At 38.2% G+C, this 22485-nt stretch overlaps 1 protein-coding gene across 2 annotated transcripts in view; it reads left to right on the forward strand.

Annotated features, from left to right (window-relative positions):
• The first annotated feature begins 343 nt into the window (after positions 1-343).
• Positions 344-22485, forward strand: part of HDAC1 (histone deacetylase 1) — a 70240-nt gene continuing 48098 nt past the window's right edge. Inside the window, exon 1 of one of the 2 annotated variants that reach the window (XM_053707252.1) lies at positions 344-462. In XM_053707252.1, coding sequence (XP_053563227.1) covers positions 414-462 — 49 coding nt within the window. In that variant the 5' untranslated portion in view covers positions 344-413. Of the gene's footprint in view, positions 463-4665; positions 4803-22485 lie in introns of those variants that run through there. The other variant, XM_053707251.1, reaches the window with a different exon arrangement.

A 22485-nucleotide genomic window follows, 5' to 3' on the forward strand; every position in this document is an offset into this window, starting at 1 on the left:
AAATTAAATCTAGTCTTCCACATTTCAATAGTTCTACCAATTGGTACAGTCCGTGGTACAGACAGCGAGACAAACATTATTATATCGCACAAAAACTGCACATGCCGAAAGTGTTTATTAATGAGATTATTATGTATTACAGCCTATATAAAATGTGGAATGAGAGGTTTATAATCATCCTAAATTCTAAAAAGCAGATGACCCTCCTCTTACCAATTATTGGTATAACCCTGGCCGCTAACATAACGCTCAGTCTAGTGCTACCGGCTACTGTTGCTCTGTTAATTGGCTTATGTTACTGCCAGTCTCAACTATTGTAGGAGGGTTTATTCACTGATTGGCTGGCATACAGAGTGCACGTAGGCGGACGTTGAGGCAGTGAGTCGGAGTGCAACCGGAATTGAGGGAGGAAAATGGCGCTCACTCAAGGAACAAAGAAGAAAGTGTGCTATTACTATGATGGTGAGGACGTTTAGAGGGACCGGGACATACGAGTGTTGCAGAGAGCGTTAGAAGCATGACGGTGGTAGCAGTGCTGAGTGGGATATAGGAGGGAATAACTTCAGGGGGAGCGTGACTGGGGAGGGACAAAGATAATGGGGGGAAGCTAGGTGCAGTGGATAGGCTAGAGAGACCTGTTAGGACGCTAGCTAATGACAGATGGTATATAAGAGGACGGATATAGTTATAAATAAAGAGTCGGCGTATTACAGGGCTTGATACTTTTCTAAGAAGAAAACAGATACTTGAGTAAATTGGCCACGCTTTGACACTACGCTATAAACTCAGTTTTCCTTTCTTTTAGTTTATTTTAACCAATCTTGAATATAGAATAAGGCAAAAGCTAGAAGACATGAGCAGTGGCTTTCTTGCACTTAGGGGTCACCAGGCGTAATATATTGGAGTTGTGACTGCAGAAGTTGAGTAGTGTAGGGCATGAGCTACCCACGCCTGCCACTCTGAACTGCCAAACGTTATGTGCTAGTATATGAAAAAAGACAAATGGGGGGGAATCAAATGTCCTTTTATGTAAATGAACACGTTTTAAACGTTAATGAATGCGGGAGTCGATATAACGGGTAGCATAGACCCCTGAAACTTGTTTTTCATCATTTTATTTTAAAGGGATCAAAAGGTCAGATGTGCAAGTGTGATTTTTTTTTTTCTTTATAAAGAAGCAATTTCAAGTATACCTCCTTCACCAAAAAGGCTTCTACTGAACTTTTTCAGTGGCATACGCACATATGCTGTGAAGGTCTGTAGATTAGTACTCAAACTCAGAGTTGGCAGTGGTGTGTATTGTGCCAGTGAACACTTAAAGGGACATAAAACGAATTAGGTTAGACACAATATATGTACTTTACTTGCAATTGTATACTGCAGTGCCTGTTTCTGAATTGTACAGCTCTAACCCCCCCCCCCCCCCCATACACTTCTTTCTATGGCTGTATCAATATCTACCATTGTTTGGTAGAATGCAGAAGTGAACACTCATATTCTGCTGGAGCATGCCTAGAAGCAAATAAGCTGCTGTGAGCTCCTTTTTTGAAGAAATAGCAATGTACATGGATGAGCCAATCACATAAGGCATATATGTGCAGCCACCAATCAGCAGCTACTAAGCCTATCTAGATATTTTTTCAGCAAAGGATATCAAGCGAATAAAGCAAATTAGATAATAGAAGTAAATTAGAATGTTGTATATTTCATGCCATTTCACCGCCAAATGCAATCATATATAATAAAAAGTTAAATGACCAGTAAATACAGCACTTAGTCTGATCTTCAAATGAGTAGTAGATTTGTTTCTGACAAATTTCAAAGTTAGGTCTATTTCCACTCCTCCTCTATCGTGTGACAGCCATCAGCCAATCACAAATGCATATACATATATTCTGAGAATTCTTGCACATGGCTCAAAAGTGTAAATTTAAAAAGACTGAACATTTTGTTAATGGAAGTAAATTGGAAAGCTGTTTAACATTGCACGCTCTATCTGAATAATGAATGTTTCATTTTGACTTGAGTGTCCCTTTAATTTCGCAAACTGGGTTTCCCACTGAAATTATTTACATACTGCTTGTGCAATCATAGTACAAATGATTGTAAACGCTTCTTTGGGGATCCCCTTTTGTTCAGAAATAGCAGACATTCAGGACTTTGCCATTGGTTTTTGGTAATCAGAAGGCCGCTAACTGCAGCTGCGCACCACACCTCTTTTATTCCCGGCAGTGAAGGTGTTAATCCAGTATCTTGTAAAGTCAATTTTAGCTTTAGTGTGGAGATTACACTGACACCTCCCAAACAGCTCTTTGATGTTTAAATGCAATGAGTGCAAAAACCAAGCAGTTTCAATGCTTTTTTTTTTCTTTTTTTTTTTTCTTTTTGTTATCCACAAACAGTTATGTTCTATTCAGCGGCCCAACTACTTTTATAAAGCAACTTGAGTCTGCAGAAACAAACAAACAAATATATATATTTATCTCATTTTAACGTATATACAGGTGAAACTCGAAAAATTAGAATATTGTGCAAAAGTTCATTTATTTCACTAATGCAACTTAAAAGGTGAAACTAATGTATGAGAGACTCATTACATGCAAAGTATGGTAGTTCAAGCCGTGATTTGTCATAATTGTATTGATTATGACTTACAGCTCATGAAAACCCCAAATCCACAATCTCAGAAAATTAGAATATTACATGCAATCAATAAAACAAGGATTGTACATAGAACAATATCAGACCTCTGAAAAGTATAAGCATGCATACTGTATGTACTCAGTACTTGGTTTGGTCCCCTTTTGCAGCAATTACTGCCTCAATGCGGCGCAGCATGGAAGCTATCAGCCCGTGGCACTGCTGAGGTGTTATGGAAGACCAGGATGCATTAATAGCGGCCTTCAGATCTTCTGCATTGTTCGGTCTCATGTGTCATCTTTCTCTTGGCAATGCCCCATAGATTTTCTATGGGGTTCAGGTCAGGCGAGTTTGCTGGCCAAACAAGCACAGTAATCCCACTGTCATTGAACCAGGTTTTGGTGCTTTTGGCAGTGTGGGCAGGTGCCAAGTCCAGCTGGAAAATATCTGCAGAAGGAAGCATGAAGTCCTCCAAAATCTCCTGGTAGACGGCTGCGTTGACCCTGGACTTGATGAAGCACAGTGGACCAACACCAGCAGATGACATGGCTCCCCAAATCAACACAGACTGTGGAAACTTCACGCTGGACTTCAAGCATCTTGCAGTGTGTGCCTCTCCATTCTTCCTCCATACTCTGGGTCCTTGGTTTCCAAATGAGATGCTAAATTTGCTCTCATCAGAAAAGAGAACTTTGGACCACTGAGCAGCAGACCAGGTCTGTTTTTCTTTAGCCCAGGTAAGACTTCTGACGTTGTTTGTTGTTCAGGAGTGGCTTGACAAGAGGAATACGATATTTGAAGCACATGTCCAGGATCCGTCTGTGTGTGGTGGCTCTTGATGCACTGACTCCAGCCTCAGTCCACTCCTTGTGAAAGTCCCCAACACTTTTGAATGGCCTTTTCCTCTGCGGTCATCCCTGCTGCTTGTGCACTTTTTTTTAACTTCTTTTGCAATTACCTTTTTGAGGCTTTCCCTACTTATGGAGGTTGTCAATGATGGTTTTCTGCACAACTGTCAGGTCAGTGGTTTTTCTCTTGATTGCGATTCCTACTGAACCAGATTGAGACCATTTAAAGGCTCAGGAATCCTTTGGAGGTGTTATGGCTTAATTAGTTGATTAGAGTTGGGACACTTTGAGCCTAGAATATTGCACATTTTCACAATATTCTAATTTTCTGAGAGTGTGGATTTGAGGTTTTCATGAGCTGTAAACCATAATCATCACAATTATGACAAATCACGACTTGAACTATCTTGCTTTGCATGTAATGAGTATCTTGTGTATATATAATTCACCTTTTAAGTTGCATTAGTGAAATTAACTTTTGCACAATATTCTAATTTTTCGAGTTTCACCTCTAGTAGGCCTGTGCATTTGAATTATTTGTTATGATCCGAATGCAGAAGAAGGCATCCACCCACTTCATTCTGCTTTTTTCGGAGCCACATTTATTCATGTGAAAGTTAAAAAAAAAACCTATGATCTTTGCAAATCCAGATCTTAGTGTGTTTCACTTTCATAGGAATAAATGCGGCTCTAAAAAGAGCCAAATGCTGCAAGTAACCGCCTTCTTGCACATTCGGATCATAATGAATTATCCAAATACACAGGCCTAGTAAATGGCATGTGAGTCAATATTTACTAATTTCAAATGTACAATTTATAGTTATCCATTTAGCATCATCTGATAATTGGGTAGGTGGTTCCTCTTTCAAAAGAAGGCATTCACAAGTTATAAATAATGGACCTCATTTTGTTCTAACAAAATCAGAGGGGAAAAAGTGGGTGTTTTAATAGTCCCTTCAAGAAATACCCTTGAGCCAAAATTTATGTTGAAATTATTTTTATTATAGTTTTCAAATGTCATTTAACAGCATACAATAAACCAGTATGTTTTGGATAACAAGTTGTTAAAGTAAATTGTATCAAACTTCACATATCATTACATTCAATAGGCAAGAAATGTCTCACCTCAAATAAAAAAAACTTCACTACTGTTTCTGTATTTCCTCTTGCAGTAGTCCGTGTTTACATTCTGTATCACATCAAGATGTAGTATTCTAGCTTCAAAAATCAAACCTTTCACAACATACAAAATGCAGTCGTTTCAAACCCTCCAATGGGTCTTCCTGGTCCCGGCTCTCCACCCCCTCCCCAAGGGTAAGGCTTAATAAGCATAACCTATACTCCCTGTCTTCCTATTTTTATGAAACATGTAAAGGGTTCCCATTGTATGAGAAAGCTAGCTATCTCTTGTGTTCAATGCCTCGGCTACCATGCTAGCCATATTATAGTGGTGCGTTATTTTGTTATAGATAACTGAGAAGTTTGGTGGTGCATTTTTTTTCCAGTGTGGGGCTAGGCTTATTCTCACAACTGTACAGATGGTCATATCCAGACCATGGCTTCTTTTTGGGAGCTGTGGTATCTTAAAATGTAACAAGGCTTGTTCCGGAGTAAGGACTATTTGTGTTTAAAAAACCGAGGTTAAAAAGAGCGGATGTTTGAGCCCACACTTCTCTGACTTTGATGCAGTGCCACCACATGTATAAACAAACCTCTCTCCCCACAATCTCTATAACACAAATGTTGGAGTTCGTTTTCCCCGTCCTGAGCCAAAATTTAAAAGCGACACTTTCACCTTCATATTAGGGGTTATGTGTACCTCTTGATTTCTTATGTATTCATTTGTGAAGGTCATTGTCATCACCCACCTTGAGCCATACATTTTACTATCTACAAAATGCTGCAGATTTGTTCAACTGTAACCATCTGATTGTAATGGCTGTGGTACTTTAATGGTAGAAAGTATTGAGGAGAAAAAAAGGAACATAGTAATTTTATTTTTTCAACTTGATTGTGTTGTTGACCAGTATGAATTTAAGGGAGTATAATAACTGCAAAACAATGACATTTTAAATGACTTACCAATATTTTTTGATTATCTAATTTTGTTTCTTTTGCTTCGTATCCTTCCCAGAGAGAGAGCTTTTCTTCACTTTCTGCAATGAGAATTTTTTTGTATAAATTTTTTTTTTTTTGTGAAATAAGTTCTGCAGGTCATTTTAAAATAAAATTGAATTTTAAATTAGGCAGTTACACTAAAGCATCAGCTAAACCTCTTAATGACCACAGCACTTTTCCATTTACTATCCGTTTGGGACCAAGGCTATTTTTACTTTTTTTGCAGTGTTTGTGTTTAGCTGTAATTTTCCTCTTACTCATTTACTACTGTACCCACACATTATATACCGTTTTTCTCGTCATTAAATGGAATTTCTAAAGATACCATTTTCATCATATATTTTACTATAAAAAAAAAATAAAATGGGCAAAAAAACACACTTTTTCTAACTTTGACCCCTAAAATCTGTTGCACATCTACAACCACCAAAAACACCCATGCTAAATAGTTTCTAAATGTTGTCCTGAGTTTTAAAATACCTAATCTTTACATGTTCTTTGCTTTTTTTTTTTTTTTTTTTTTTTTTTTGCTAGTTATAGGGCAATAAATACAAGTAGCACTTTGCTATTTCCAAACCATTTTTTTTTTTTTTTCAAAATTAGCGCTAGTTACATTGGAACCCCTGAATATCCCTTGACGTGTGTGTGTGTGTGTATATATATATATATATATATATATATTTATATATATATATGTATATATGTGTGTGTGTGTGTGTGTGTATATATATGTATATGTGTGTATATATATATATATATATATATATATATATCTATATCCCAAAGTATTGATCGAGGCCCATTTTGGTATATTTCATGCCACCATTTCACCGCCAAATGCGATCAAATAAAAATAATTTTTTGAAAAACTTTAGGTTTCTCACTGAAATTATTAACAAACAACTTGTGCAATTATGGCATAAATGGTTGTATATGCTTCTCTGTGATCCCCTTTGTTCAGAAATAGCAGACATATATGGCTTTGCTTTTTGGTAATTAGGCCGCTAAATGCCACTGCGTGTCACACGTGTATTATGCTCAGCAGTAAAGGGGTTAATTAGGGAGCTTCTAGGGTTAATTTTAGCTGTAGTGTAGTAGACAACCCCAAGTATTGATATAGGCCCATTTTGGTATATTTCATGCCACCATTTCACCGCCAAAAGCGTTCAAATAAAAAAAAAAAAAGTTCACTTTTTCACGAACTTTAGGTTTCTTACTGAAATTATTTACAAACAGCTTGTGCAATTATGGCACAAATGGTTGTAAATGCTTCTCAGGGATCCCCTTTGTTCAGAAATAGCACATGTATGGCTTTGGCGTTGCTTTTTGGTAATTAGAAGGCCGCTAAATGCCACTGCACATCACATGTGTATTATGGCTAGCAGTTAAGGGGTAATTAGGTAGCTTGCAGGGTTAGTTTTAGCTTAGTGTAGAGAACAGCCTCCTGACACATCACACCCCCTGATCCCTCCCAGGCAGCTCCCTCCCCCACCCCACAATTGTCCCTGCCATCTTAAGTACTTAACTACTAAAATAAAAGGTATCTGATTTAAAAAAAAAAAAAAGCATATTTACATATGCTGATGTGTAGGATCCTCCCCCTCTACCTTTTTGGGGGCCGTCTTGGGTACTGGCAGCTGTCTGCCAGCACCCAGTTTTCAGAAAAAAAAAGTTTTATTCCCCCCCCCTTTTTTTTTATTTCTTCTGTAGTGTAGCTTTCCCTCCACAGACCAACCCAACACCCCCTGATTTATAGCTTTTTAATTTTTTTTTATTTTTTTTATAACATTCCCCCCCCCCCTTGATCAATTTTATACTATATACATTTTCAGTAATGTAGCCGGTTCCCGCCCCCCTCCACATCACTGGGCCCATCGATGGCTGCCTCCCAGACCGGCTCCCACCCATGATACCGGCCATAGATGTCTGGTACAGAGTGGCTCTCTCTGCATCGGGTGGCCAACAGATGTTATCGTAGGATTCCTCGATATAGAGGCATCACTGCAATAACCAGAAAGCAGCTGGAAGCGATCGGGATCACTTTCCCAGACCAAGGACATACAGGGTATGTCCTCTGGCGTTAACTGTCGTTTGGTTTTTTTTTTTTTTTTTTTTGAGGACGTCATTAAGGGGCTAAAGGGACACTGAACCCACTTTTTTTTTTTTTTTTTTTTTTTTTTTTTTCGTGATTTAGAGCATGCAACTTTTAAAATTTACTCCTATTATCAAATGTTCTTCATTCTCTTGGTATCTTTATTTGAAATGCAAGCTTAGATGCTGGCCCTTTTTTGGTGAACAACCTGGGTTCTTGCCAATAAACAAATGCTGTCTTGAGTCTGAACCAAAAAATAGCTGCTGCCTTTTTCAAATAAAGATAGCAAGAGAACAAAGAGAAATAGGAGTAAATTAGAAAGTTGCTTAAAGGTACTACACAATAATTTTTATTGTTTTAAAAGAAATATAATCCCTTTATTACCCATTCCCTAGTTTTGCATAACCTACAGTTATTCTAATAAATGTTTTACCTCTGTGATTATCTTGTATCTAAGCCTCTGCAAACTGCCCCCTTATTTCAGTTCTTTTGACAGACTTGCATTTTAGCCAATCATTGCTTATTCCTAGGTAACTCCATGTGCGTGAGCATAGTGTTATCTATATAACACACATGAACTAACACCCTCTAGTGGTAAAAAAATGTAAATGCATTCATTAAGGGGCGGCCTTCAAGGTCTAAGAAATTTGCATATGACCCTCCTAAGTTTAGCTTTCAACTAAGAATACCAAGACAACAAAGGAAAATTTGGTGATAAAAGTAAATTGGAAAGTTGTTTAAAATTACATGCCCTATCTGAATCATGAAAGTTTATTTTGGACTAGACTGTCCCTTTAAAATTGCATGCTCTATCTGAATCACAAAATAAAAATTTTGGGTTCAGTGTCCCTTTAATTGCAATGTGCTAATTAACAGTTTTTTTGTTTTGTTTTTTAAGGTTTTGAAAATGTCTATCACAAGATAGAAATGTAGTAATAAAAAGGGTGCATAGCTCACAAGAACGTCTTACCTTCAAACGTCACGGCTTTGCAAGCTGTGAAAGGCTAGGGAGCGGGGTTGAAAATCCCTGAGACAGTCTACTTCTGCTTTGCAGCGCTGCTCCATATTTGACTTTTCTCTTCACAGTACTTTGCACTGGTTTAAGGAAAACCTTCACAATGCAGCCAGCGCAAAGCTCTGTTAACAGAACAGTCTGATGTGGATCCGTGCTGCAAAGTGAAAGCGCTAACAGTTTTGTGAGTGTCCCTTTTTTCATTCTACAGACATAATGCATTTTCTGTGATGACATCTCAGATCACTGCATGTTCTCCCTTTGGTGTAACCTTTGTTGAAACGTATACCTAGGTAGGCTCAGGAGCTGCTTATTGGTGGCTGCACATATATGCTGTTGGCTTTCAGCTAACTCCCAGTAGTGCATTGCTACTCCTTCAACAAAGGATTTCAAGAGAATTAAGCAAATAAGATAATAGAAGTAAACTGAAAAGTTGTTTAAAATTGTATGAATTATCTGAGTCATGAAAACAAATGTGGGTTTTATGTGTCTCTAAACCCTGTCAGGTCTTAAACAAGTGAGGGCATGGGGGGTTGAATTGCTGCTGCGTAATACAACAGTGCTTTATGCCACTATTGGCTAGAAATGCAGCTGGAAAATTGAAAGCTAATAAATCTGAGGCCATCTTATAACCTCCTTTGTAATCAATCGCATTTCATGCTGAGAATTGTGGTTCCATGTATGCATAGGAACTGTAGTTCTCTTAATGCCATGCATAATAATAGTTGCAGGACAGTATGGCTGTAGTCACAGCAATGTCCCCAAATTTTGGGGACAGGTCCAACGCCTTTGTACTGGAATAGTGAATATGTTCACAAATCACCCAGCAGAGGGACCAATACCTGTAGTTTATCTTGTGCCTTGCTATGTCATCTGTTAAAGTCATGACTTGATCAACACTATTACTGAGTTTGTTCTTTCTAATTTTAATGTTAACACAAGAAGATGATTGTTAATTTTCCTAAGAAAGCATGCTTCACTGCGTTTTGATCCATACAAGTTTGTTACATTTTGGGCTTCATTATTAATGCTCTACACTTCTTCTAAACACATTGGTCATATGTTACTAGGGCGTAACAGTATTTATAAATAAAACAGAGGCCCAAACAGTTTTGGGGGATTGACAATGTTCAATTGCCATGATTATTAATGGCTCTGCCTCCTGGTAAAGCTTACATCCTGTTGTACCTAGGAGAGGTATAAGGCTTGGAGCAACATGCGTCACTTCTGCTTGTCATCCAGCCATTGCGCATCCTTTTTTCAATATTTTATGGCCTGACTAGCTCATTCTATCACACAATAAGGTAGCATTCAGTGGTTTGAATTGTTGTTGCCTGTGATCTGTACAGTCAACTCCATTGTTCTTTAAAAAGAGAGTCCATTTATTACCCATTCCCCAGTTTTGCACAAGCAACATTCTTATTATTTTCCTCTGTGATTACCTTGTTTTTAGCCTCTTAAATAGCCTGATCACATGGCTATTTATCTGTTGACTTGTATTTTAGACAATTAGTGCAGACTGCAGTGTCATCCACAACTCCACAGGAGAGAGCGCAATGTTATGCATATTGTCCACATGACTTAGCAGTCTCTTGTTGTGAAAGCTAATTTAAAAAGCATGTGACAAGAGGCTGTCTGTAGTAGCTTAGAAACATGCAGAAATGTAGAGATTTAAATGTTATAACATATATTAATAATACCATGTTGGTTGTACAAAGCTGGGGAATGGGTAGTTAAAGGTATTATGTATATTTTTAAACAATAACAATTTTGGTGTTGACTGTCACTTTAATAACTGCCTTGTATTGCTCATCATTATTCCCTCAAATGAATAATTTAATGCTTAAAGTAATCACCTTAATTAAATCATGTTGTCACTGTTCCTTGCTATGCTTTCTTTATAAAAAAAATTTTTTACTTTGCAGAGGGGTTCAACATATGGTTAAAGATTAGTTCAGAAACCCCAACACATTGCAGGTCATGGTTAATGAGAGAATTAAAGTGATGGTAAACTTTCCCATTTGTATAAACAGATCTGGAATGATAGCAATATTTTAAGTGTTTAATTCATCAGTTGTGAGTAAGATACGCTTTAACTTAAAATTTTTAATGTAGCACTGAAATTCAAATACCCCCGCACTCCGGCCACCCACTTCAAAAGTTTTTTTTTGTTTTTTTTTTTTTTGGTGAGCTAATGGTTTGAACTGTTTTCCAATCGGCTCTCTTGGTACCAAAACATTGTTTCTTTCATGTAATTAGCAAGAGTCCATGAGCTAGTGACGTATGGGATATACATTCCTACCAGGAGGGGCAAAGTTTCCCAAACCTCAAATGCCTATAAATACACCCCTCACCACACCCACAAATCAGTTTTACAAACTTTGCCTCCTATGGAGGTGGTGAAGTAAGTTTGTGCTAGATTCTACGTTGATATGCGCTCCGCAGCAGGTTGGAGCCCAGTTTTCCTCTCAGCGTGCAGTGAATGTCAGAGGGATGTGAGGAGAGTATTGCCTATTTGAATTCAATGATCTCCTTCTACGGGGTCTATTTCATAGGTTCTCTGTTATCGGTCGTAGAGATTCATCTCTTACCTCCCTTTTCAGATCGACAATATACTCTTATATATACCATTACCTCTACTGATTCTCGTTTCAATACTGGTTTGGCTTTCTACTACTTGTAGATGAGTTTCCTGGGGTAAGTAAGTCTTATTTTCTGTGACACTCTAAGCTATGGTTGGGCACTTTTATATAAAGTTCTAAATATGTGTTCAAACATTTATTTGCCTTGTCTCAGGATGTTCAATGTTCCTTATTTCAGACAGTCAGTTTCATATTTGGGATAATGCATATGAATCAATCAATTTTTTTTCTTTCCTTAAAATTTGAATTTTTCCCTGTGGGCTATTAGGCTCGCGGGGGGCTGAAAATGCTTCAATTTATTGCGTCATTCTTGGCACGGATTTTTTTGGCGCAAATTTTTTTTTCTGTTTCCGGCGTCATACGTGTCGCCGGAAGTTGCGTCATTTTTTTGACGTTTTTTGCGTCAAAAGTGTCGGCGTTCCGGATGTGGCGCCAAAAAGCATTTAGGCGCCAAATAATGTGGGTGCCTTTTTTGGCGCTAAAAAATATGGGCATCACTATTGTCTCCACATTATTTAAGTCTCATTAATTATTGCTTCTGGTTGCTAGAAGCTTGTTCACTAGCATTTTTTCCCATTCCTGAAACTGTCATTTAAGGAATTTGATCAATTTTGCTTTATATGTTGTTTTTTCTATTACATATTGCTAGAGCTGCAACAACTAATCGTCATAATCGATAATAATCGATTATGAAAATAGTTGTCAACGAATCTCATAATCGATTAATCGATTAGCTGGTTTGCAATTAGTTGGTCTGTGCACAACACCAGCTGCTTCACTCCATTAACTCCTGCACATGGTATTGTGTTTTATGTCCTTAGCCTAAAGGACGTCTACAGACGTCTACTTTTTCACTTTTTCAGGACAGTATAAGTTTACAACTACCCCTGGCTTATGTGCAACCCAGATATAAGTCATCATTTGGATTGTTTATATTAAATCTGGTGATTTGGAACTAAGCTTTTTATGATATAGTGCCAAGCTTGTTGTTTACACCTTGCCCCTAGATTGATGCGAGTTATTTAAATTGATGTGCACTATTATCTGTTTGCACAATTATTAGCGTATTGCTTGCTATTGCTAATTATATGTACTGTATAAATAAATCTGTAAGGCTTTGTCCTGTTATTGATATACAGTCCTTAGCGCTTTTGATTTTGTTTTTTATTGTTTTTTTATATTTTTAATAAATTGTGTTATGTACCATATTCAACCTTTATAAGTATATAGTCATTATTTTTAGAGCGGACTAGATATTTCCCCTAACCTTACAGCTGGTTATTTACCATTGCATATAGATATTCAAGATATTTTTATGTTAGAATGAAGTCAAGGGTTACTTTATTGAGAGGCCCCTTGCCCAGGTAGAAAACACTTAGCATTGGTGAAGAGCTAACAAAGATAAACATCCCACTTTGGTGAAATTGGCAAAACCCTACTTATACATCTCAAGCACCTCAACACCAACTGAGTGCCTCTTCTCTGCTGCAGGAAATATAGCTGCAGAGAACCAGACTTAGCCAGAAGCATGTGGACATGTTGAGATTTTTGCATTTCAATGCAAAGTTTCTGAAAGAGGGAATAACAGAATGTTATTAACAGTGATAGTCTAACTCTTTCTAGTTCTACCTCTTTTCAAACAGTTTGTGGTTTTGTTTTGTTTAATTATAAAACTGTGCTCTGCTGCTTAAAAAATTGAAGAAACGGTTGTGTTAATGTAAAGTTTTAGTCTGAAGTTTATATTTGTAACACTCATTATGTGGATTTTATTTAAAACATAGAAAACTATTATTGATTCTCTTTTTATCCGATTAGTCGATTAATCGAAAAAATAATCGGCCGATTAATCGATTATGAAAATAATCGTTAGTTGCAGCCCTACATATTGCAAGATGTCTACGATTGACCCTGAGTCAGAAGCCACTTCTGGAAAAATGCTTAACTGAGTTTCAGTTCTACCCAAGCTAAGTTCATTTATTTTAAATGTTATAAATGTTTATCTTTAGCTATGGTTTGTAATAAGTTATTATGATATACTTTTACATGCAGATTCCATTAGTATTTATGCTTTATACATTTCCATTCTTAAGTACAAGAAATGTTTAGAAGATTTATAAGAAATATTTTTTCTGATTAAGGCTTTGTCTGACTTTGTGCCTTCTAATACAATTTTTAGGTCCTTTTTCACTTTTTTAATTATTGAAGTTTCAAATGACCAACAACATACTGATTTATCCTTCTCTGATGTTTTTTTTTTCTCTTTCAGAAAATTCTCTTCATCAGATATTGACACTAACAAATCTACTTTCTCTTGTTAAGTGTATCCAGTCCACGGATCATCCATTACTTATGGAATATATTCTCCTTCCCAACAGGAAGTTGCAAGAGTCCACCCACAGCAAAGCTGCTATATAGCTCCTCCCCTAACTGCCATATTCAGTCATTCTCTTGCAAGCCTCAACATAGGAGGTCGTGAGAGTCTGTGGTGATTTATACTTAGTTTATTCTTAAATCAAAAGTTTGTTATTTTTAAATGGCACCGGAGTGTGCTGTTTATCTCAGGCAGTATTTGGAAGAAGAATCTGCCTGCGTTTTTCTATGATCTTAGCAGACGTAACTGAGATCCATTTGCTGTTCTCACGCATTCTGAGGAGTGAGGTACTTCAGAGGGGGAATGGCGTGCAGGTTTTCCTGCAGATAAGGTATGTGCAGTAAAATATTTTTCTAGGAATGGAATTGACTAAGAAAATACTGCTGATACAGAAGTAATGTAAGTAAAGCCTTAAATGCAGCAATAGCGACTGGTATCAGGCTTATTAATAGATACATACTCTTGTAAAAATGTGTTTTTAAAACGTTTGCTGGCATGTTTAATCGTTTTTTAACATATGTTTGGTGATAAAACTTATTGGGGCCTAAGTTTTTTCCACATGGCTGGCTTACATTTTGCATAGAAACAGTTAACTGAAGCTTCCCACTGTTGTAATATGAAAGGGAGGGGCCTAATTTAGCGCTTTTTTGCGCAGTTAAAATTACAAAATGAATTATCCAGATTCCCTCAGCAGTCCCATGAATACTACAGGACATTTCTAAAGGGCTAAAAAGACTTCCAAAATCGTTTTTAGGGAAGGTAATCCACAGATCAGCTGTGGTAGTTTTGTTGTGTCTGTTTAAAAAATGTCTGTCGTTTTTTTGATCTTTTTTTTGCATTAAGGGGTTAATCATCCATTTGCAAGTGGGTGCAATGCTCTGTTACCTTATTACATATACTGTAAAAATTTCGTTTGATTTACTGCCTTTTTTCACTGTTTTTCAAATTTTGACAAAATTTGTTTCTCTTAAAGGCACAGTAACGTTTTTTTATATTTGCTTGTTAACCTGATTTAAAGTGTTTTCCAAGCTTACTAGTCTCATTATTAGTCTGTTCTAACATGTCTGACATAGAGGAAGCTCTGTGTTCATTATGTTTAAAAGCCATGGTGGAACCCCATCTTAGAATGTGTACCAGATGTATTGATTTCATGTTAAACAATAAAGATCATTTTTTGTCTTTTAAAAACATTATCACCAGAGGATTCTGTCGTGGGGGTAGTTATGCCGACTAACTCTCCCCACGTGTCAGACCTTTTGACTCCCGCTTCAGGGACTCGCGCTCAAATGGCTCCAAGTACATCAAGGGCGTCCATAGCGTTTATTTTACAAGACATGGCAAAGGTGGTGAATAATACTCTGGCAGCAGTATTAGTCAGACTACCTGAAATTAAAGGAAAGCAGATAGCTCTGGGGGTAGATACAGAGCATACAGACTCTTTAAGAACCATGTATGATACTACCTCACAATATGCTTAGTCTGTGGGTGATTTTTTTTGACTCAGGGAAGATGATTTAACCTGATTCTGATATTTCTACATTTAAAATTTATGCTTGAGAACCTCCACTTGTTGCTCTGGGAGGCTTTGGTTGCTCTGAATGAATGTGTACAATCGCAGGGCCAGAGAAATTGTGTAGACTGGATAAATAATATGCAGTGCCGGTGTGTACTGATGTTTTTCCAATACCTAAAGAGGTTTACTAAAAAAAAATTTTTTTAATAAGGAATGGGATAGACCAGGTGTGCCGTTCTCTTCCCCTCCTATTTTTTAGATGAATGTTTTCTAATAGTTACCAGTGGAGAGAAGAGTTTCTACTCTAGCTAAGCGTACCACTACCTCTGGCGAGGACAGTTGTGCTTTTTAGATCCAATGGATAAATGTTTATTCAACAGGGTTTTATCCTGCAGCCCCTTGCATACATTGCTTCTGTCAATGCTGCTGCGGCGTTCTGGGTTGAGTCTCTTGATGAGGCTTTACAGTTAGCGACTCCATTGGATGAATATATTTGACAAGCTTATGCTAGCCAATTCCTTTGTTTTCTGATGCCTTTGTTCATTTGACTAGACTAACGGCTAAGAATTCTGTTTTTTACTATACTGGCGCTCAGAGCGCTATGGCTTATATCATGGTCAGCTGTCGTGACTTTAATAAATAAGCTACTTAACTTCCCTTCAAGGGGCAGACCCTATTCGGGCCTGGTTTGAAGGAGATTATTGCTTATATCACTGGAGGAAAAGGTCATGCCCTTCCTCAGGATAGGAATCAAGGGCCAAAAAAGGTCTAATTTTCGTGCCTTTTAAAACTTCAGGGCAGGTGTGGCATCCACTTCCTCTAAGGCAAAACAAGAGGGAAGTTTTGCTCAGTCCAAGGCGGTCTGGAGAAAATTGGACCTGGAACAAAGATAAGCAGGCCCAGGAGCCTGCTGCTGCCTCTAAGGCAGCATGAAGGAACGGACCCCTATCCGGTAACGGATCCTATAGGGGGCAGACTTTCATTCTTCGCGTGGGCAAGAGATGCCCAGGATCCCTAGGCATTGGAATTTATATCCCAGAGATATCTTCTGGATTTCAAAGATTCCCCCCCCAAAAAAAAGGGGAGATTTCGCCTTTCACAATTATCTGCAAACCAGATAAAGAAGGAGGCATTCTTACATTGTGTACGAGATCCATCCAGTTCCAAGAGAGGAACAGGGACAGAGTTTTTACTCAAATCTGTTTGTGGTTCCCAAGGAGAGGGAACCTTCAGACCTATTTTGGATCTAAAGATCTTAAACAAATTCCTCAGAATTCCGTCATTTAAGATGGAAACTATTCGTACCATCTTAACTATGATCCAGGAGAGTCAATAGAGGACTACAATGGATTTGAAGGATGCTTATCCTCACATTGTGATGCATAAAGATCACCTTAGTTTTTCAGGTTTGCCTTTCTAGACAGGCATTACCAGTTTGTAGCTCTTTCCTTTGGGATATCTACAGCCCCAAGAATCTTTATGGAGGTTCTGGGGTCGCTTTGGCGGTCCTTAGGCCGCGGGGCATAGAAGTGGCCCCTTAGTTAGACGACATCCTGATACAGGCGTCAAACATCCAAATTGCCAAGTCTCATACGGACGTAGTACTGGCATTTCTGAGATCACATGGGTGGAAAGTGAACAAGGAAAGAGTTCTCTATCCCCAATCTCAAGGGTTTCCCTCCTAGGGACTCTGATAGATTCTGTAGAAATGAAAATTTACCTGACTGAGTCCAGGTTGTCAAAGTTTCTAAATTTCTGCCGTGTTTTTCATCCCATCCGCGCCCTTCGGGGGCTCAGTACATGAATGAGATCGGCTTAATAGGTAGCGGCAAGGGACATAGTACCGTTTTGCACGTCTACATTTCAGATCGCTGCAACTATGCATGCTCAGTCAGAGGAACGGGGATTACACAGATTTGTCCCCCTGTTGATCCTGGACCAAGAGACCAGAGATTCTCTTCCTCTGGTGACTGTCGGGTCCATCTGTCCAAGGGTATGACCTTCCGCAGGTCAGATGGGACAATTGTTACAATGGATGCCAGCCTTTTAGGTTGGGATGCAGTCTGGAACTCCCTGAAGGCTCAGGGATAGTGGACTTAGGAGGAGACCCTCCTTCTAATAACTATTCTGGGAGTGATATTCCATTCTCTTCAGACTTGGCCTCAGTTAGCAACTCTGAGGTACATCATACTCAGTCGGACAATATACACGACTGTGGCTTACATCAGCCATCAAGGGGGAACAGAAGTTCCCTAGTGATGTTAGAAGTCTTATAATAATTCACTGGACAGAGACTCACTCTTGTCTATCAGCTATCCATATCCCAGGTGTTGAGAACTGGGAGGTGGATTTTCTAAGTCGTCAGACTTTTCTTCCGGGGGAGTGGGATTTCCTCCGGAGGTCAAGACCAAGCAGGAGAGGGCTTTGGTGTTTTTGACAGCGCCTGCGTAGCCACGCAGGACCTGGTATGCAGATCTGGTGGACATGTCATCCTTTCCATCACGGTCTCTGCTTCTGAGACAGGTCCCTCTACCTCAGGGTCCTTTCAACCATCTAAATAGAATCAATCTGAGATGGACTGCCTGGAGACTGAACGCTTGATGTTATCAAAGCATGGCTTCTCCGAGTCAGTCATTGATACCTTAAATACAGACATGAAAGCCTGTCTCTAGGAAAATTGAACATAGATATGGTGTAAATATCTGTTATGAATCCAAGGGTTACTCATGGAGTAAAGCCTGGATTCCCAGGATATTATCTTTTCTCCAAGATGTTTTTGAGAAAAGGGTTGTCAGCTAATTCCTTAAAAGGGACAGATTTTTACTCTGTCTATTTTTTTGCACCAGCGTCTGGCAGGTATTCTAGACGTTCAGGCATTTGGTCAGGCTTTGGTTAGATCCAAGCCTGTGTTTAAAACTGTTGTTCCACCATGGAGCTTAAACCTGGTTCTTAAGGCTCTTCAAGAAGTTCCGTTTGAACCTTTTTTGTTCCATAGATATCAATCTTTATCTTGGAAAGTTCCTTTTGGGTAGCTATTTCCTCGACTCGTAGAGTCTCCAAGTTATCTCTGTTACAATGTGATTCTCCTTATCTGGTCCTTCGTACGGATAAGGTAGTCCTGCCTACCAACCTGGGTTTTTTTCCTAAGGTGGTATCTAACAAGAACATCACTCAAGAGAGAGTTGTTCCATGCTTGTATCCTAATCCTTCCTTAAAGAAGGAACGTCTATTACACAATATTGGACGTGGTTTGTGCTTTAAAGTTTTACTTACAAGTTACTACAGTTTTCATCAAACGTTCACCTTGTTTGTTTTCTATTCTGGACAGAGGAGAGGTCAAAAGACTTCAGCAGCCTCTCTGTCTTTTTGTTAAAAAGCATAATTCATTTAGCTTATGAGACTGCTGGACAGCAGCCTCCTGTAGGGATTGCAGCTCATTTTACTAGAGCTGTGGTTTTCACTTGGGCCTTTTTTAAATGTGGCTTCTGTTGAACAGATTTACAAGACGGAGTCTTGGTCTGCGCTTCATACTTTTTCAAATTTAACAAATTTGATACCTTGCTTCTTCGGAGGCTATTTTTGGGAGAAACGTTTTTTTACAGGCAGTGGTAACTTCCGTTTAAGTACCTGCCTTGTCCCTCCCATCATCCGTGTACTTTAGCTTTGGTATTGGTATTCCATAAGTAATGGATGATCCGTGGACTGGATACACTTAACAAGAGAAAACATAATTTATGCTTACCTGATAAATTTATTTCTCTTGTAGTGTATCCAGTCCACGGCCCGCCCTGTCACTTTAAGGCAGGTAATTTTTTCATTTGATCTACAGTCACCACTGCACCCTATGGTTTTTCCTTTCTCTGCATGTTTTCGGTCGAATGACTGAATATGGCAGTTAGGGGAGGAGCTATATAGCAGCTTTGCTGTGGGTGTACTCTTGCAACTTCCTGTTGGGAAGGAGAATATATTCCATAAGTAATGGATGATCCGTGGACTGGATACACTACAAGAGAAATAAATTTATCAGGTAAGCATAAATTATATTTTTTTTTATTAAAGTACATTTGTTCTTTGTTGAAGAGGTGTTGATTATTTTGGATATTAAGGTAACTAGTTCTTTAAGACTAGCTGACACTATCTGCCTTTTTACTCTTCTGTGATTTCAGAGGTTTAATTTCCAATTCCCCATACTAGGGAATGGAATAGGCTGAGAATTCTTTTATTCCTTCTTCAAAGGTTTTAAACTATTCTTTGTCAGCAGTTAAATTCAATTTGGAGGGTTCTCCAATTTATTGGGGCTATCTCTACTCCTACTAATTATGCTATTGTTTCTATAGCAAAATAATATTTATTTTCCTTTATATAGTTGTATCTTATTTTTAGAAAATTATTTAGTTTCAGGTACTTTTCTTGGTCCTGTGATATTGCAATTGCTTCATTTTTTCTGTTTACTTTAAGATCAAGTATCAGATTATGATTTATTTTAGCATTGTTAAAGGACAACATTTACTAGACTAGGTGCTGTTGCATTTGTCTTGTTTTGCATTTTGCAAGTCCTCTGTTTTGACTGGTCCTTTAAACTGGACTATCATGCTAATGATTTTATTTGTGTCTTCATTTTATTGAATATATTCGCAAATGAGGGTTAATCTATGTCTTTAGCTATTTTAGCTAGATAGAATTTTGTGATTTTTAAAAAAAAAAATCAAAAAAATCCGTATTTCTTTTGTTTCCTAGATAATCAATTATTTGTTTGATAATTGGATTCAATTCTTAACTGTTACTATGGGCTTCAAGATTGAGTTCTAAGACTAAAACTTTAAGTTTATACTAGTTTGGTTGTTCTTATTAAGGAACAAATTCCTGAGTTCTTTCCCAAGTAACATGTTTTAATTGGGGTTCGAAATCAGCTCCCTAATATTGCGATGTACGTGCCGTATTCCAGCTTGGCTGGTAAGGGGCAGGTTAAGACTTCTTTGAAATTTATTTGGTTCTATTTTGTCCAAATTTCTTTGATTTTATCCCAGTAAGGCTAACACTTTCTTTAAGTGTGTTTCTGTCCTATATATTTTGGATACTGTTTAAGCATGGCTGAGCACCCATGGGGTTCAAGCGCTGCTCAGACCTGGAATCTTCTGGGGTATTTCTTCCAGTTCCTTTTTTAGGAACTGGGTTTTGGAGTTTTATTAAAACTATTCTGCCTTTTTATGGTCACTGATAGCATTATTTGTTTTCATTAGATACAATAAATGCATATTTTTCATTTTTCTGTTTTCATTCAGATAATTTCCTGAGGATGCGGAATCTCATATGATTCACTTTGCTCTTCAGGACATAGAGGATCTTTTTTTCAAAAGTTCTTGATTCCTCACGTAAGGGTCACCTTTTTTATATCGGACAAGGGACAATTTGTATTGGGTTCCGTCTGTACCTTTAGTCTCTATTTCCTTCAGTTGCTATATATGCATAGCAGTTTTAACAGCATTGGATTCAATTCCCTTTGCTCATTTTCAAAGGAAAGATCCTTTCCAGCTTTTTATGAGTGTTGTTTCTTCAAGAACATGGTTGGAGGATCAATTAACCAATCAGTTTGTTGATTCCTCAGACAAGAGTAACCTTTTTTAGGTTTCCAGATAGATTCAGTGTCCATGACTCTGTCTCTGTCGGACAAGAGACGTCTGAATTTGGTTTCAGCTTATCGAAACCTTCAGTCTCAATCATTCCCTTCGGTAGCTTTATGCATGGAAATTCTAGGTTCTTATGACTGCTGCATTGGACGTGTTCCCCTTTGCTCATTTTTCACATGCGACCTCTTCAGCTCTGTATGCTGAACCAGTGGTGCAAGGATTATACAAAGATATCTCATTTAATATCTTTAAAACCGATTGTTCGACACCCTCTGACGTGGTACAGACCACCATCGTTTAGTTCAGGGGGCTTCTTTTGTTCTTCCAACCTGGACTGTGATCTCAACAGATGCAAGTCTGACAGGTTGGGGAGCTGTATGGGGGTTTCTGACAGCACAAGGGGTTTGGGAATCTCAGGAGGTGAGATTTCCAATCAACATTTTGGAACTCCGTGCAATTTTCAGAGCTCTTCAGTCGTGCCCTCTTCTAAAGAGAGTCATTCATTTGTTTACAGACGGACAATGTCACAAATGTGGCATATGTCAATCATCAAGAGGGACTCACAGTCCTCTGGCTATAAAGGAAGTATCTCGAATACTTGTATGGGCGAAATCCAGCTCCTGTCTAATTTCTGCGGTTCATATCCCAGGTATAGACTATTGGGAAGCGGATTATCTCAGTCGCCAAATGCTACATCCGGGCGAATGGTCTCTTCACCCAGAAGTATTTCTTCAGATTGTTCAAATATGGGGACTTCCAGAAATAGATCTGATGGCTTCTCATCTAAATAAGAAGCTTCCCAGGTAGCTGTCCAGATCCAGGGATCCTCAGGCGGAAGCAGTGGATGCATTGTCACTTCCTTGGAAATATCATCCTGCTATATCTTTCCGCCTCTAGTTCTTCTTTCAAGAGTGATTTCCAAAATTCTAAGGAGCGTTCGTTTATTCTGCTGGTGGCTCCAGCATGGCCTCACAGGTTTTGGTATGCGGATCTTGTCAGGATGGCTCCTTGCCATCCGTGGACTCTTCCGTTAAGTCCAGACCTTCTATCACAAGGTCCTTTTTTTTTTTTTTTTTTTTTTTTTTTTTTTTCCATCAGGATCTCAAATCCTTAAATTAAAGGTATGGAGATTGAATGCTTGATTCTCAGTCAGAGGTTTCTCTGACTCCGTAATTAATACTATGTTGCAGGCTCGTAAATCTGTATCTAGGATGATATATTATCGAGTCTGGAAAACTTGCATTTTTTGGTGTTTTTCTCATCATTTTTCTTGGCATTCTTTTAGAATTCCTAGAATTTTAGTGTTTCTTCAGGATGGTTTGGATAAGTTTTGTCTGCAAGTTCCTTAAAAGGACAAATCTTTGCTCTTTCTGTTCTTTTTCACAGAAAGATTGCTAGTTTTCCTGATTTTTATTTTGTACAAGCTTTGGTTTGTATAAAACTTGTTATTAAGTCAATTTCTCCTCCTTGGAGTTTGAATTTGATTCTGGGGGCTCTTCAAGCTCCTCCGTTTGAACCTATGCATTCTCTGGACATTAAATTACTTTCTTGGAATGTTTTTTGTTTCTTTTGGCCATCTCTTCTGCTAGAAGAGTTTCTGAATTATCTGCTCTTTCTTGTGA

The sequence above is a fragment of the Bombina bombina genome, chromosome 3 (genome assembly GCF_027579735.1).
Source record: "Bombina bombina isolate aBomBom1 chromosome 3, aBomBom1.pri, whole genome shotgun sequence".
NCBI lineage: Eukaryota > Metazoa > Chordata > Amphibia > Anura > Bombinatoridae > Bombina > Bombina bombina.